The 17,399-nt window shown below is 40.8% G+C and overlaps 1 protein-coding gene across 3 annotated transcripts in view; it reads left to right on the forward strand.

The window, feature by feature from the left end:
* lrp1bb (low density lipoprotein receptor-related protein 1Bb) overlaps positions 1 to 17,399 on the forward strand; it is a 314,579-nt gene that overhangs the window by 242,490 nt on the left and 54,690 nt on the right. For all 3 annotated transcript variants that reach the window (XM_037789698.1, XM_037789696.1, XM_037789697.1), the window contains exons 50-57: positions 2,723 to 2,842; positions 3,787 to 3,915; positions 4,362 to 4,484; positions 5,988 to 6,128; positions 6,364 to 6,551; positions 9,567 to 9,750; positions 9,844 to 9,929; positions 15,091 to 15,213. In XM_037789698.1, the coding sequence (XP_037645626.1) occupies positions 2,723 to 2,842; positions 3,787 to 3,915; positions 4,362 to 4,484; positions 5,988 to 6,128; positions 6,364 to 6,551; positions 9,567 to 9,750; positions 9,844 to 9,929; positions 15,091 to 15,213 (1,094 nt within the window). The remainder of the gene's footprint in view (positions 1 to 2,722; positions 2,843 to 3,786; positions 3,916 to 4,361; positions 4,485 to 5,987; positions 6,129 to 6,363; positions 6,552 to 9,566; positions 9,751 to 9,843; positions 9,930 to 15,090; positions 15,214 to 17,399) is intronic.

A 17,399-nucleotide genomic window follows, 5' to 3' on the forward strand; every position in this document is an offset into this window, starting at 1 on the left:
GAGTCAAATAGACCATAAAGCAGGGGATGCTTTAGGGCGTGGCTACCTTGTGATTGACAGGTTGCTACCACGGCGTTGTCCGGTCTGGGAGTTGTCCGTGTTTTCGTTTTACAACTTTAACCCTTTCACAGTGTGTTTTCAGTTCATGAAAATTAATTGTACAACCTAACATTAATAAATTATCGAACATTATTCATGTTTGAACATGAATAATGGCAGTCTACAAACCAGTGAGTGATGTCACAGTGACTACGTCCACTTCTTATAGGCTATACAGTCTATGTTCATGACCAAATACGTGTCAAACTAATGACATCACCATCAGCCTCAGCTGTAATTTGTGTTTAATGCCAATTGGCAAACCACACGAAACTAAGATGGTGACCATGTTAAGCCTTACACCTGCTAAACTTAGGCATGTTGACATTATCTAACGTCAGCCGTTCATGGCACCGCTGTACAGCCCGGCTGTAGACGTTAGTCTTGTTTATGTTTAGTTGATTTTGCCTTCAAACCAGCCAGACTCTGGTAGTTTGGGTCTGATGACATCAGGGACTAATTTCAAGACACATAACACCAATAAAATGTGACCGTAGAACTAAGACGTCTTTGCCTTTGCGAGTGTTTGACTCAGATGTTGCAGATCTCTTACTTGTGTGCTTTGCTCTTCCTGTATAATTAATCAGCACCTTTGTTCACATTTCAGTTGCAGCAGATAGACGAAGGCAGTTCACTGCAATCCAGTTTCCATATTTAATGCTCTTGGAGTTATCTGATTTATTTTGTAAATTGGCCATGAATGTTGTTCGAGAGATGCATAACACATGAACAGCATTTCCATTCCTTTATCTAGAAATGTCATTTGTGCCTGTGTGAAATGATAACATCCCATGCTTCAAACGTGCTTACATCAGAGCTGATATGAATTATGCTACGATTCTTTGAGAAGTCCTGAATAGCTTTTTCAGGACAAATAGACAATATTCCCATTCCTCAGAGTTAATTACCATATAAAAAGCTCCAGCCACTGATAATCTGACTGCAAAGTCAAAGTGGTTTGAGGAAAATGTCATTACATTTCAGAAATTTTCAAATTCCACATCTGATTAGAGGAAATAGTCATTTGTCACTTCACAATGCATAACGCGCTTTTCTGCTGTGTGAAACACTATTGAAAATGAGACATGAAAGACTTTCTTTGATACATGTAATGTGCTGTAGACCTGCTATTTTGTTATACTCTTGAAGCCGCTGTGGAAGCAGCATTTGAAGTGCAAATTTAGTATCACCTACAGAAAGCCGGGATAATCACGGTTTCCAAATTTAGCCATTTAATGTTTATCTTATCCTTATCTTACATCATCGTATCAAGGCACGCAAAGCTGGTGTGATGTACAAAGTCTGACAGGAAGCAAAGCAGCGCGGTGAGAGATCCCCTCCCCATCCCCATCCCTACCCCCCCACCCACAGTAGGATCCATAATTCCTTGTACTGCGGTGTGACCTGGAGCACACAGCCCCCTTCCTCCTCTCAACATCTCATCAAAGCTCTGGCAGACTTTGCCAGGCCTGACATCTGAGAGAAAGAGACCACAGGAAGACTCCCCGGGGAGTGTGGGTGGCTCAGTGACACAAAGTCAGCACAGTCAGATTATGAATACATCCACATTATACACAATAGCTTTTACACAGTGATCAGCTTTATGCTCTCTTAGTTGACATCCAGCTGTGTTTTTTGTCACCCCTGGCCTCTGCTGGAAAGTAATGAAGTACATTAACTCAAATACTGTACTTAAGTACAAATTTGAGGTACTTTACTTGAGTATTTCCTTTATCAGCTACTTTATACTTCTACTCCACTACATCTCAAACAAAACATAATCAACTCATAAACGATGATGTATTATTATTATTATTATTATTATTAGGGCTGTCAAAGTTAACGCGATAATAACACGTTGTTATAACGCCACTAATTTCTATTAACGCATTAACTCAATTTGCGACCCTAAAGAATCCATTGGGACCAACCATGTCATGCTAGCTTGTCGGGAAAGAGGATAAATAACGCTCCAAACTTGTGCTAAATTATGGCGAGGAAAAACTGGCATGGCCATTTTCAAAGGGGTCCCTTGACCTCTGACCTCAAGATATGTGAATGAAAATGGGTTCTATGGGTACCCACGAGTCTCCCCTTTACAGACATGCCCACTTTATGATAATCACATGCATACTTTTACATTTCTATACTGTGGTTTTGTTACTTTTACTCAAGTAAATGTTCTGAATACTTCTTCCACCACTGCACAGCCCAGTTTCTTTTCCAATTAAAATAAGAGAAAATAAACCTTAATAATTAATACTTCAGTGCTTTGATATTGATACGATATTTAATCTAGACTCCTGTTTTATGTTCAGTTGATGTTTTTATTTCCCTGCACAGAAACCAAGAGCATTCATCAAAATGTCTTCTTCTGTGAGAGAAAAGGAAAAATATATATTTGCAATCCCTTTGTGTGGCAGCTACACTCATGCGTGCTGCTAAGCAGAAAATCTACAGAGAAAAACAAGCAAGCCAAGGGGCAAATAATAGCCAGCCCACTTGTTGCGTTTCGATTAAATGCGCTCTGCCCCTTCTATAGGGTATGCCACTTTTGTTGCGGTTTCCTCCTCACTTTGTTTGATTTATGGCATTGAAAATCCTCTCCCGCTGTCCTCTGCAGACTCGTCATGCTTGTGGAACCAGTTCGCCTGCTCAAAGAACAAGTGCATCGCCAAACAATGGCTGTGTGACGGGGAGAACGACTGCGAGGACGGCCTGGACGAGAGCGCGCAGATCTGCGGTGAGTGCCCTTTCAGATTGCCACGAGGAATCTGCCGTTGGTGTAAAAAGGTCACGTCCGCTGTATCGCCCCTGACGGCTCCATGTGCTTCCCTAGCAGAGCTGGAAATGAATGGACATAGATGAAACAATCTTAATGAGACAACAAATGAGACCGCAGGCATTTTCTGATGATTCAAGTGGGCACTGAGGCAAATAGATTTTTCATCACTGAGGCCCAGGAGGCAGAGCTTTTTCAATGGGCAAATGAGATGTGTGCGTAATGAATTCTCGAATAAAATAAAAAGAATCCAACCACAATAAAGAGACAAGAATTGCTGTGAACATTGGTTGTGTAATTGGATTGTAATGGAGTGTCAGGGAAATATTAATGGAATGGCCCAAAGGTTTCCCAGGCACAATTCTTGTCAAAAACAAGATATGCATTTTAGCTATACATGCCTAATTGAACTTCTGTATTTACCTTTTGTTTCTCAGTGCAGCCCGTTTTTTTTCTACTGCTCTCTTTAAAGGGCAGCCCGGAGATAAAGGAGAGTATTGCTGACTTACAGTATCCAAATAATTGTTACTTACAATAGCGCTGTCATTATTTGTTAGCTTGCATACGGGGAACTGCTGCACAATGAAAATTAGACTTTGTTTAGGCCATAAAGAGGTATCAGTTCAAAACCATAACCATAAACTGTATTCTATGAGTTGTAATATGGTCTGATATTTCCATATAAGTATTCTATGAGCTGTAATATAGTCTGTTATTTCCATATAAGTGCTTTTGGAATTACTGGTGAATGTTCACTGATAACAGAAGGTACCATCCTAACAAAACAACATACATCTGCTTCAGTTCAGTGTCCCTTGTACTCATTCTCCTCCTCTGTGGTGCATTCGACCAGTTGTATTCTTTGGCCTTTGAAAATAAAGCATGTGGTCCTGTTTTCCTCTCAGGCTCGGTGACATGTGCTCCAGGGCTGTTCAGCTGCCCGGGGTCGTACGCCTGTGTTCCCAAACGCTGGCTCTGTGATGGCGAACGGGACTGCCCTGATGGGAGTGATGAACTGTCTGCAGCTGGCTGTGGTAAACTCTACTTCAACACATTGAATAGCTCCCTGCAATTATACAAAGAAAATTAGTGTAAACCCATAATTAAGAGATCATTGCTTGTTTACACTTCTGTAGAATTTAAGATGTCATTGTGTTAAACAACATGAAACCCACTAAACACCTACTGGAAATCTTTATGCACATTTTATTCAAGCAAGAAAAAGAAAACACTTATATAGTGGGAAGTAATGCACAATGGAAGATTTTGCACATTCTTCTCTGAGTGGTGTAATCTGGATCCTGGACCATTCAAACTTCATTCATTCTACTTACAACGTTGAAAATTAGACAACACAGAGACCAGAGGAGCAGCATAAGGCTCACTTATGTCGACATTTTACACATATTGCATGCCATGTTTAGGAAAACATGTTTACACATTGGTAAGTGTTTGAAACCATTTTTTTTTCATGCATTAGCACCCAACAACACATGTGATGACAGCTCGTTTCGCTGCCGCAACAACGCGTGCATCCCACAGCGATTCGTCTGCGACCATGACGACGACTGTGGAGACGGGTCTGATGAGTCAGTGGAATGTGGCAAGTAGATTTTATTTTGCTCTTAATATTCACCAATATTATTTGAATATGCTCTTACTGAAAGCTGCACTCAAGTTGAAAAAACTGTTTCCTAACATAGCGATGGTGGACTTGTTCCCTTCTCTTATACCATTTTAAGAAAAGGGGTTCTCAGTGGTAGTAGACGGTTATTAAAAGTAAAGAAAAGTTGAAGTGAATATAAGTTAAATTCACTGTGCATGTGGAGCCCAGACTAAATTCCAGTTAAAACATGAGACCATAATGTGGTAGAGACCCTACATGAAGTAACTGATTCATTGTTAGACTGTAGATGACCACACTTGACATGCAAAAACTAAATATAAACACATTGAAGAAAAAATAAATAATTTGGAGGACAGCGTTTTTACAGTTACTGCATTCCCTGGACCTTTACCAGTTTTCTTATTTTATATTGTTCATATTTTTATATTTTTTTTACGACTTTTTATTAGTTCATGTTGACAGAAAAGAGCATGTAAACATATACAGATTTAGTATCAAATCAATTCTAATAATAAAATATATTGTGCATGCACAGAACATTACCTAACGGGCAGATAAAATAGAAACATGCATATTGACATACAGTATACCTTAACATAAATTGGCATGTGTGCATACATTGGCATATGTTTAAGCTTTTGAAGATGAAAATGCATAAATTAGGTCTTTTGCAGCTGGTTTATCTATAATAAATCAGGCCATGTTTCACTGGTCTAGTCTAAATTTCAGTTATTTAGGATTTCTCTGCCTCTGCGCCGGCGACAGCCGTGGACCGAGGCATTATTTTTTGGGGTTGTCCGACTGTACCCTTCTTCTGAACGCGATATCTCAGGAATGCCTGTAGGGGATTTGGCAAAAACGTCCACCTGGACTCAAGGATGAACTGATTAGTATTTGGTGGATAAATGTCACTGTGACTTCACAAAACACGTTTTGGGCCGTAACTCAAGAATTCATACACTAAATATGACATTTCATGCAAATGTCTAATAGGATAAAATGATGAAGTGATAATATTTTGGACAGAAATGGATGTAAACTGCAACTTGACTGGCTGGTGGAGGCATAAAACCGTCAGGCTGTAATTGTAGTTTTTCTAATTTGATGTTATGATACTTGTCAACATATGAACACCCATGTTTTATTCGGGCATTTACATTTTTTGGTGTATCCACTAGAGGAAATTCTCTGTTACAGATTTGATTTGTGATGACATGGGCTGATGAAACATTCATACTGTATTTGAAATATTGGCCAATGCAGCTGTGCACACTATTAAACCTCCAGATGGCTTGATTTGTTAATCAGCAATGGTTCTATATACGCTATGAGGGTGCTACATTGCAATATGAACAATGGCTTTAGAAAGCTTTATTTCTCAGTATTTGCTCTTAATTCTGCCAAAGTTCCTCCCTAAACTGAAGCTGTGTCGCTGCTGAGCTCAACTTCATGAAAAAGTGTCTGTCTCTCTCTCTTCAGTCTATCGCTCGTGTGGATCAGAGGAGTTTCGCTGCGGGGACGGCCGCTGTCTTCTCAGCTCTCAGTGGGAGTGTGACAGCTATGCAGACTGTCCCGACCACTCTGACGAACTACCTCTGAACCTCAAATGTCTGGCCGCAGGTAAGACTGCTGTTTGGCTCGCCACTGGAATCTCTTCATCAGTGTCACCGGCAGCACCACTCGCACAGGAAACTAGCGGGGACATATGGCGGAAACAAAAGGCGCCGCAAACAGGAGAGCTTTCTTGAAAGGAATTCATCTGTCGAGAGCCGTTGTCAAGTCAAAATCATCCCCCGACTTTGTTGTGAAATTACAGGGCGTTGTGCCAGTGACAGTCATGTCTTGCTCTTTTCAGGAAGCTTGTGCAATGGCTCCTTCTTCATGTGCTCCAATGGACGCTGCATCTCTGAGGGGAATCTCTGTGACGGGAGAGATGATTGCGGAGACCGATCGGATGAGAGGAACTGTAACGTGAACGAGTGCTTAAACCGCAGAGTCAGTGGGTGCACGCAGGACTGTCAGGATCTTCCTGTGGGATACAAGGTGAGTGACCAGTGGACTCATCACGCTTCAGTAGCTTGGGAGTGCATTCCCAGTACGTTCTCATCCCAACTCGTCACATATCCATCACAAAATCACAAAACCACTTAGTTAGGTTTAGGAAAAAACATGGGCTTAAAACTACTAAGGATGTACAGTGAAAATGTGACTTCACGTTGTGAACACAGGACACAAACGAACACCTGATTGTAACATGAAAGTGAAACTTAGAGCACAGGACATGAACAGCGGTCTCCTGGATGAGTGCTCTGTGTTTGTTGGACCTATCCACCTCCTCTCCTGCCTGCAGTCGCAGTGCGCAAGCGTTCCCAAGCATTCCTGAGTGTTCCCAAGCGCCTATTTTTTGGGCTGCAACAGCAGTCTTGAGATGAAGACAGTTTGACTTTTGGAACGCTGCAGCATGCACCTTGTGTCAAGTGACGAGGAATAACCAATCACAGCCAGCAGATATGTTTTCTGTCTAATTAATAATTTTAGCGCAGGGCTAACTTACCCAGAGCTTTACGACCTGTGCCACGGACTATTTTACTTGATTCACCCTTTCTGTCCGAGGACGTCACAACATCCGGATGAAAGGTCAGCCAGCTTGACACAGACCATTCGAGTGTAAATCTAGTGTGAGAGATTTACAGCGCTGAAAATCCATTTATCTTTGTTTTGGTTGTGTTTAGTCAGTGAGGCTTCCTGCTAAATTACCGCAACTTCAACATCATCGTCATCGCAGCGTGCAAATTTGAGTTTCTGAGTAATGGCAGGCGTGACAGGAGCTCAACCCCCCAAGCACATTGGAAAGAAAACAAAGCGCCACAGTTGGTGTTTTCCCACGCGTTTTTAGATGCGGCATGTGTACCGAGTGTGTCTTTTCGCTCTTTAAACTACGTCAATACATTCCCGGAGCACTTTCTCTGAGCATTTAATATTGCCGCGGATGGGTTTACATTGTATTAATCGAAAGCCAGGTGCATTTCATAGAGGCGCTAATGGGTGCTTTGTGCATTGGTATCACACGCCGATGATAAAGCGTCGGTAATTTACGCCCTGAGAATGAAAAAAGGCTGGCATTCCTCCTCAGAATCACTCGCTGCCTACAGTTTCTCCATAAAGCCTAATTCATCCAGTAAAAGCTTAAACCAGATGGAAATAACAACCTAAGAGCTAGTCACCGTGGTTTTGTGCTATTGCAAAGTGTTCTTTTGTAAATATGAGTCATGCCTAACATTTAACATCCTAACATTTTAATTCATAGACTTAACTGACCTGCAGTTCTACGCTCTAGCATCATTAGTAGCAGGTTAAATGTGGAGGTTATGTTAGGAATAGCGTGGACATTAACGATTAATTAACTTTACACATAATTAAACAGATAAAGACGGGTTGGTGGAGCATACATACATTGAGTTTCTCACTTTCTGAATAACCTTGAACGCTGCAAGAATACGATATGCCAACAACGGTCTGCGCTCCCTCACTGTGACGGGCGATTGCGCCGTGTCTGCCAGTGGCATCTTCATGTGATGTCGGGGTTGAGTCCAGTTCAAGGCCACGTCCGGCGGAGTGCTCCGGTGGCCGTCACTGTTGTCAGACTGCCACAGTTTATGTCTTCGTCCCTGGATTTCCCTCTCCTACTCTTCCATGAGACGATGCTCACTGCATCAGAAAACTGGCTTAAAGCACAGAAAACCTCTCTTCCCTGTCATGTCTGGGGCAGAGCTGGACAGAGAGCACATCAATGCAGACCCTTAGCTCATCCATTTATGGCCTGAACAGGGAGATCAGCAGAAAGGCCCTCAAGGTTAGAACTGTGGATAAGGAAGGGATTTGCGCTGGGTCCTCAGCAGCTGATATAAGCACTTTGAGTTATTCTGAGGGGGGCCTGGTCACTGAAGTATGATGGAATGTTTTTTTAACCAAGGTCCAGTATGTCTATAATATCACAGCTTTGATCATATATGTCGGATGCTATAGGTTTTGATAGATTCTCATTGCTTTACCTGCATTACTTTGAGAAAAAGGTACTGGAGTCTGAAGCATATTAGTTTTATTACTGGTGTGTTTTGATCTTATGAGATGGAAGGTAACCTTGAGTGCCATGAAAGGAGCTATTATTATTATTATTATTATATTGATCTAAAATCACTGTAAGAGCATAGCCTGTTAAGTGCACTGCTTTTATTTTATTGTATAAAGAAAGAACTCAGACATTCAGTGTTTTCCGACATGCATAAGCCAGTCAGAACATAAAACTTGAAAGATGTGTTTTAGAATTAATGTTTAATAACTAAGTTATTTTACTGCTGCAGTAATACAGTCATACATTAACGTTATAGCAGCATCAGACTGTCAACTCCAACTAAATCTCAGTCTATCGATCAAACAGTTGGCTATTAACAGGCTGGTTATTTACAGACAACACTTAGCCTAATGTGATTCAATCAAATATGTAGTAAGTCTGGATAAGCAATATCAGACCACTGTGTTGGACGGGGGAAGACTGAAGAGACATGTCGACGATCAACCTTCAATTATTAAGGTATCAAGAACGCTCAGGTTCAGGTCGCAAAATAATGATTAGACATGTGTAAAACAATCGTTTGTTTAACAAGAGATGAATGCATATGAAATTGTCAAAAATTACAATCAAACACACGTCAAATTGCATTGATATCTATGGGATCTTTGGTTTGCTTTCCCCCAAAAGGGGGCGTGGCCTTGACTTTTTGCAAAGTACCCGTATGTGCCGGTCTGATGTATGACAAAAAAAAAAATATCTTTGAGTTGTGGACAAACATAGAAATTTAAGGATGTCATCTTGGGCTTTGGGAAACACTGATCGCCATTTTTCACCATTTTTGGACATTTTGTAGACCAAACAACTAATCGATTAATTGAGAAAATAATTGATGGATTAATAATGATCAATGAGAACGGCTAACTTGTCTATAACTTCCTGCATTCGTTGATCAAATCTTTACCATTTTTGTGTGTTTATGTCATCAGTGTAAATGCTGGCCTGGTTTCCACCTGAAAGACGATGGGAAGACGTGTGTGGACATTGACGAATGCTCCACTACGCTTCCTTGTAGCCAACGCTGCATCAATACTTACGGCTCCTACAAGTGCCTCTGTGTGGACGGCTACGAAGCCTTGGAGCGAAACCCCAATACATGCAAGGCTCTGTCAGGTCAGCCTGATTTCTTCTTTTTCTTTTTTTTTTTTAAATCTCTCAACTCGATAGTCCCACCGGTCCTTTAACGGTGCATGTTCCTCATTTCAGCTGAAGAGCCGTTTCTCATTATGGCGGACCACCATGAGATCCGGAAGCTGAGTGTGGACGGCTCAAATTACACCATCTTGAAACAGGTAAGCGATATCTGCATCACCGCCATATCGTGCCTGTAGTGACATTTTACACGATAATCAGATGCTGCTAAGAGGCATCAACAGATTGTCAGTCACATCACCGTCTTGTCCTCTTTTTGTGTCTCATTTGGAATCTCCTCTGCCTCTTGTTCCCAGTCTGATAGCTATATATTGAGGACGTATGAGTTTAAATGGCTGGAAACTAGGTCTGTCAAAGTTAACACGATAATAATGTGTTAATGCAAAATTGTTTTAACGCCACTAATTTCTTCAACGCATTAACGCAATCGATATTTTGGAGGTTGTAGCGGGTCAGTTGTAGAGCTAGACTGAAGATACTGGTATCATATGAAACTAGAAAACCTAAAGACTCCAGCCAATCACATTGGGGTATACAAAATAGATTTTACTATATGGTTATTTCATATTTATTTATTGAATTACCAGAAAACATGCTATATCGTGATGTATGTCGATATGAAATGACCTAAGGAATCCATTGGTACCAACCATGTCATACTTGCTTGTCGGGAAGGAGGTTAAATAACACCCCAAGCTTATGCTACATTTTGGTGAGGAAATTGCCATTTTCAAAGGGGTCCCTTGACCTCTGACCTTAAGATATGTGAATGGAAATTGGTTCTATGGGTACCCACGAGTCTCCCCTTTACAGACATGCCCACTTTATGATAATCACATGCAGTTTTGGAGGCAAGTCATAGTCAAGTCAGCACACTGACACACTGTGAAAGTGTGAAGCCTTATTGAATAGTGAATGTCATGTTTTGTATTTGCAGAAATAGTGGACAGTAACATTATGACAGAAAAACGAAATGATGTATTTCAGATTTTGATAAAGACACATTCATGTTGAAAAGTTCGCTGCAATTCAATCAGCGTGCTCCGGCCCGCTTACCTTCTGATGTTTGCCATCCTTGATCTGAGAAGCACCTTGATTCATGCTTGAAAGATGCAGCACAAACTCCCTTTTCACTGAAAATTATGTATTACATCAAATAAAGACATTCAGCTTTCAGTACTCGGCAAAAACAATCAGTGCGTCGGTGATTGCACTCCTCAGCCTCAAGGAGTTATTTTCTCAAGGCAGTTATGGGATTAAAACCTGAAAATTTCACACAGCCTCTGTAAAGTATTGTTCTGTTGAAATGAGATGTCCACTGTCCAGTATATCTCCCAACCCCCTCCACATGGGCGGAGGGAATTCTGATTGGCAGAGAGCAAAATCACCCCATAGAGGACCCCATGGAAAAGCTATTTCAATCATCCCCAGGTTTCATCACAGCTGCTCCGTGCAACGCTTGAATCTGACTGTTGATTATCACAAATGGGTGGCTGTGATTTACTGTAAATCAACCTAGGGGGTATCCTACAGTCTCCTCTCACGGTCATATTAACCTCTTGACTCCGTGTACTCTGCTGTCTGTATCGGAGTTCTCATCAGCCACAACTCACTTTAATCGCTGCATTTTAGCGTTTAATGGAAGCTAGAGAGGGAAATATGCACATGGCTTTACTAAGTGGTGGTGGATACTTCACTGACCTCATATCACTTTACCACACCATTACATACCCTGTTCAGATTATATGTTCATGATATTATGCAAATTTCAAATGAGCCAATCGTTTTATTTTTCCTTATGTATTGCTTTTAGCATGTTAGTATAAATGTGTCTTCCCACCACAAACACAAGTCACTCACAATATAATTGTATCACTCTTAACACATTATTATTTTTAACGTTTAAACCCATTCAATGTGTTTCTGTTCTCCTACTTAGTTTGACTTTTTCACTGTGATTTATTAGAGCTGGCTTTGGCTCTTAGGCAGTGGGGAACGCGATTAACTGGGATAACATTTTGCATTAAGTAAGTAAGTTTGGCTTTCCATGAGCCGTCTGCTCACAGACAGCTGTACTGTTGAGAAATATATTTATGCCAGAGTTCTTCATGAAGTAAAAATGGTGATTAGTTTTAGCATCTTGCCACCAAATTTGATTGGTTGTTGTTAACTATAGAAATTAAATTTAAAGGTGCAGTGTGTAGGATCTGGTGGCATCTAGCGTGGATGTTGCAGATTGCGACCAACTGAAAGTTCTCCCGTGTGCCAAGCGTGTTGGAGAACTACGGTGGCCGACGTGAAAATGTGAATGGCCCTATCTAGAGCCAGTGTTTGGTTTGTCCGTTCTGGGCTAGTGTAGAAACATTGCCGTGAAGAGAGGACCCACTCTGTAGGTAGATATAAACAGCTCATTCTATGGTAATGAAAAGACAACGATAATTTTTTTCAGGTGATTATACCATGGATGTATAAAGAGAACTGGATACAGCATTGGAGGCGGGCTCTCTTTCTTTCCTATGAGAGTTGCTCAGTGGCGCATGAAGCCAAAATGGCTCAACTGCCGAGTGATAAAGTACCTGGATCATCCGGCCATCTTCCTCATCCATTGGGCCCATAAAGCAGGCACAGTAGAGTTTCCTTTAACTCCGCCTCCCAGCCCTCGCTCCAACCTTGGTCTGGGTCTCATTCACATGAACGGAGGAAGGAAAATAACTCTGGATTTGGCTATTAGTGCATTTTACAACTTTTAGGACCTAATGATTTAAATAAGGACTATTGGAGTGTTCGTACTGGGAAGTTGATTTACCTAAAAAGAAAAATATCCGCTGAGTTAGAGATGTCTCTTTCCCAATATAAGTATATGGGAAAAAGTATTTTTGGGTCCAATGGCATCACGTGACGGACTCTTCCTGTGGGCTTGAATTACACACTAAAGAAAACATACTTATTAATAATATATTCCATTTCTGCAATAGCTCCCCCTAAATGTTAGAGGAATGATCCCCAATTTCCAACTTTAAAGTGGAGATTTCTATTTGAAGCTTAAAGCCAAATCAAAGTCAAGTCAATTGGCAAACAAACTTTGGCAACTGCATCCAACACCCTAAGGTTTTACTGTCAGACATGTCTTACTTTAGAAAGAAAAGTAGTTGAATGTGTGGAACAGGAAATCAATGGTATGTTGACAGTAATGTAGATACAAGTGCTTGCACTTAGGGCTGGGCAATATGGCCAAAATCTTCTATCTCTATATAGGTAATTTCATATTTTGATAACAGAATACATCACGATATAGTATGTTTTCTGGTAATGATTTTCTGAGAAATTTGAGTTAGTATGCGCTCGTTTAGACAACGCAATTGTGTATCATGATAACTCGATAAATGATTTCATCACGATATGATCCCATTGAAAGACGATACATTTTCATATTGAATTATCGCCCAGCCCTACTTGCTCTGTAAAAACTTGTACGCAGACACCTTTATACTATTTATACAATTAAAAAAAAAAAAGTCATATCCATTTTCAGAATCTATTGTTAGAAGCTCGTGATTCATTTTGTAGTTGGTTGGTTTCTATACTGTCTCCAGGGAAGATGGATGGGAGACATATCGGTGGATAGAGACACTGATAAAAGGGGCATGCAGGTTTCATCTCTATTGCTGATGTTTGGAGCGGAGAAGGGTTCCCCCAGGACACTTTGGCGCCTGTCTGTGAGGGTGTTGATGATCTGATGAAGATGTCTCATTTCGCCTGTCAGATTACCTGACACCTTTTGTCGGCACCCACAGTGTGAGACAACAGGGTGGGGGCCACTTGTTTGGTGAGCGGCTCCGTCTGACTGACAGTGGGGTCACGTGAGCATGACGGAGTAGGGAAGTGCGTCACTCTTCTGCTTTGTTAGGACTTCGACTTCACAGAGCGTTTGAGACTTCACTGGCCTCCAAACGCTCCGTATAGCTGAAAGCATTGGAACCTGTGGGAAAACCACCTGAATCAATATTGCTTGTACAGTAAATATCACATCACATACACGGATACTGTAGAAGTTGGGCTTGTTTTGCTGTGTTTCTCATCCTGTTGGTGTTTCCACCTGTAGGCATTTCAAATAATTAATCAAACTTAACCTCACTGGATTGATGAGTGCTGCTTTTGAAAGAGGAAAAAGCAGCACATTAGCACATCAGCTCTAGCCCTCTGTCAGTGTCGACACAGGAGGCGTACAGGCAATGTCGAGTATAGGTAACCTGCGTTTTTGACAGCTCACAGAACACACAATCACTGTAGTTTCATGCATATAAATGGAAGAAAATAGACTTGTGTTTATGCGCATGGTGTGAGTAAGACATAAGCCGTTACACCGCCTGTGTTGATTGAAATAGGAGCATATCTGTCAGACGTGGGTGAGACGGAGAACGCGGATATATTACTTTTCATTATGCATATACATTTACATTGCTGTTTACATTCAGTTTATTAATTTCCAATACTGTCTACCACAAATTGATATTACTTTATTTTATATTTTATTCCTATATTTTAACTTGCACTATTTTATGTCTTAGATTCTTATTTTGCTTTTATGCCTCTGCGTCGTGAAAGCCGTGGGCGGAGGGATTATGTGTTCGGGTCGTCCGTACCATAACTGTTCTCAAAGATGTGATATGGATGTAGAGAGCTATACATCCCACTTTATTTGTGATTCACTGGATCACATGAGTGATTTATTTTCTCAAGTATGTAAGAGATGAACTTTAGAGCTATCATATGTGTTAGATAGGCTTTTGAGTTAGTGTTGTTTGTTGTTGTGTGTCTTAGTGGTAATGTTATGTATTGAGTCATATCGCGAGTATGAATGTTACAGATGTGTATTGATGTCTGTATTTTCTTATTGAAGTATTGTTAAAATATGAATGAAGACCCCAGGAGGGAATTTCATTACATTTGTCACAAACGTCCCACTGGACGCCAGGACGAACTGATTCGATTTTGGTGGTCAAAGGTCACTGTTCTGCATATTAAGATGAACAATATTGCTAATAAAATACATTATGGATGTGCTGTAAATACAGAATTAACAATTGTTCTATAGACCTTCACATTAACATAACATTGGGGATAATACTGTTGGGAATTTGATAATTAATGTATATTCTGTTGTACACAAATGAAAGTGTGTCCTAATATTTTTTCCACCCTCACAAGGAACTCAGGATCTCTTATTGTTTAATTTCCATTGAAAGTAAAAACGTCATTTTGTATCAACTTGTGCTCGCTCTCTCTCCTCTGCATCCTCAGGGCCTTAACAACATCATCCACATAGACTTTGACTACAAGAAGGAGTTTATCTATTGGGTGGACTCAACCAGGCCAAGCGGTCGAAAGATCAACAGAATGCGCCTCAATGGGAGCGACCTCAAGGTACCACAGGATTTAGTTGTTGCGACTGCCCGCCATATGGTGCCTCGTGCCGCTTTACCCAAGATTCATTGGCTTTACTTTGTTCGGTCCCTGTCCTACTTTTATTTATTCCTCTTTCCTTACTCTATCCAGTTTACTAATGTATTTAGATGCATTCTGTTGTGAAGATGCGTCGTCTGGCCGAGTTTAGAAAACTAAGTGTGTTGCTTAAGTGGCTCATTATCAATGCTCAGCTGATGATAGGCGCCTTTTATCTAATCAACATAATGGATTTGATCTGTCGCCAGCCAACGGCCTGTTAGCTTAACAACAATGAATGTGTGTTAGCGATAATAGCAATATCATCAATGGCTCTCAAATAAATGTAATAAGCCTAACGACACAATGGTAGTGTCTGGTGTAATCACCGTGGTTCTGTCACTGGGGTCATGGGATCTGAGCCCAGACACTGGGGACACTGGGACGTCAGCAGAACACCTGCTGGGCCCCCGTCCCACATCTCATTAGCATTGGTGTGTGGGGGTATTAGGCTCATTCAGCTCAATTACTCCCACAGTCACTGTTTGAGCCACTGCCACAGCTTAGCGAGAGGACAAACTGTCTGGGACACCGATCGGGGAGCTTCTCGCAGCATTGGGTTAATTAAAAGAGCCACTGATACCCAGTGTCACTAGTATGGACTTAACATATGAGGAAGGAAAGGTCGGGGAGCAGACGACGATTTCTGAGCATTTTTTTTTTTTTTCTCTGCCAAGATAGTTTCATCCGGCCAAGGCAGAGATTAATTGAATTCTATGGTTTAATTAAAACAATGTTGTTTAATTATAGATTTTTATCATTTATATTGTTTATTTCAACATTTCTTCAGAGTAAACTTCTGTTGCACGGCCCTGTGTGGGTTGAAACTTTGAAGGGTTTTGCAGTAACTGATTCAGTGACGTCCCAGCAGGTATTCGATAGCTGAGAGAAAACAACCAGTGTGACATTAATGAATGGTTTCATCCCATTAAGTGAGATGCTATCGTTGTTTAAGCAGTCAATATTACATGTTGCTATAGTGGTGAAATAAATTGCCTTTTATTTATGTGAAAACACTTAAACCTGCAAGGCAGAATGTTTTTTGGTATCATTGGGAAAAAAATTTCATAATAACCTTTCAGCATATTGTAATTTAAGTGTTCTGAAAGATAACTAGACTTCTGCTCCTCCTCATGACTCTGTTTTCAGGCTTTAAAAAATCTAGCCCGTGACGGGAGACTTTGGCACAGGCCATTTCAGAGAGAGAGCGTTGGCTGTTCATTCAACGGAGACAGCTATCAATCACTCGCAAACTCCGATCAAACGGTCAAACTAGGCAGCGCTGATCAAATATGAATCAATATTCTGTTGCTGTAATGCTTATTTCTCACCTCAAATGTTTTCAGAAACATCTTGTAGTGTACTGTTTAGCTGTAAAATGAAAAAAAAGTTTGCTTCGGCTGGTGGGCGGTGCTTGGTATTTCCTCAATTGATCTCAACATGGCTGCAAACGGTCACAAACATTCTCATTTTACAGCTAAACAGTACACTACAAGATGTTTCTGAAAACATATGAGGCGAGAAATAGGCATTACAGTAACAGAATATTAATTCATATTTGATCAGCGCTGCCTAGTTTGAGCGTTTGGTCGGAGTTCGCAAGTGTTTGACAGCTGCTCAGAGACGGAAGGCTCCAGCTCGGCTCTGATTGGTTGTTTCCCTCGAGTCTGTGAAATCCTACAGATGCCATTATGGGCACCGGAGGACACAGAGGCACATGATTATTTTTTCAGATTACTCGTCTCATATTCTACTGTCAGGATATAGTGACGTTTTATAAAAATAATTTTTTTCAATCATATTTGCTCCAATTCTTACTGCAGCTTTAGATATCATTTATTATGTTTATTTCAACATTTCCTAGGAGTAAACATCTGTTGCACGGCCCTGTGTGGGCTGAAACTTTGAAGGATTTTGCAGTTACGCAATCAGTGACGTCCCAGCAGGTATTTAGCGTTTGATAGCTGAAAGAAAACAACCAGTGTGACTTTAATGATTGCTGTCATTGTTGAATCAGTCAGTATTACATGTCGCTATAGTGACAAAAAAAATAAATTGCCTTTTATTTATGTAAAAACACTTTAGATCAAATAATAAAAGACAAAATA

The sequence above is a fragment of the Sebastes umbrosus genome, chromosome 13, assembly GCF_015220745.1.
Source record: "Sebastes umbrosus isolate fSebUmb1 chromosome 13, fSebUmb1.pri, whole genome shotgun sequence".
NCBI classification, from domain to species: domain Eukaryota; kingdom Metazoa; phylum Chordata; class Actinopteri; order Perciformes; family Sebastidae; genus Sebastes; species Sebastes umbrosus.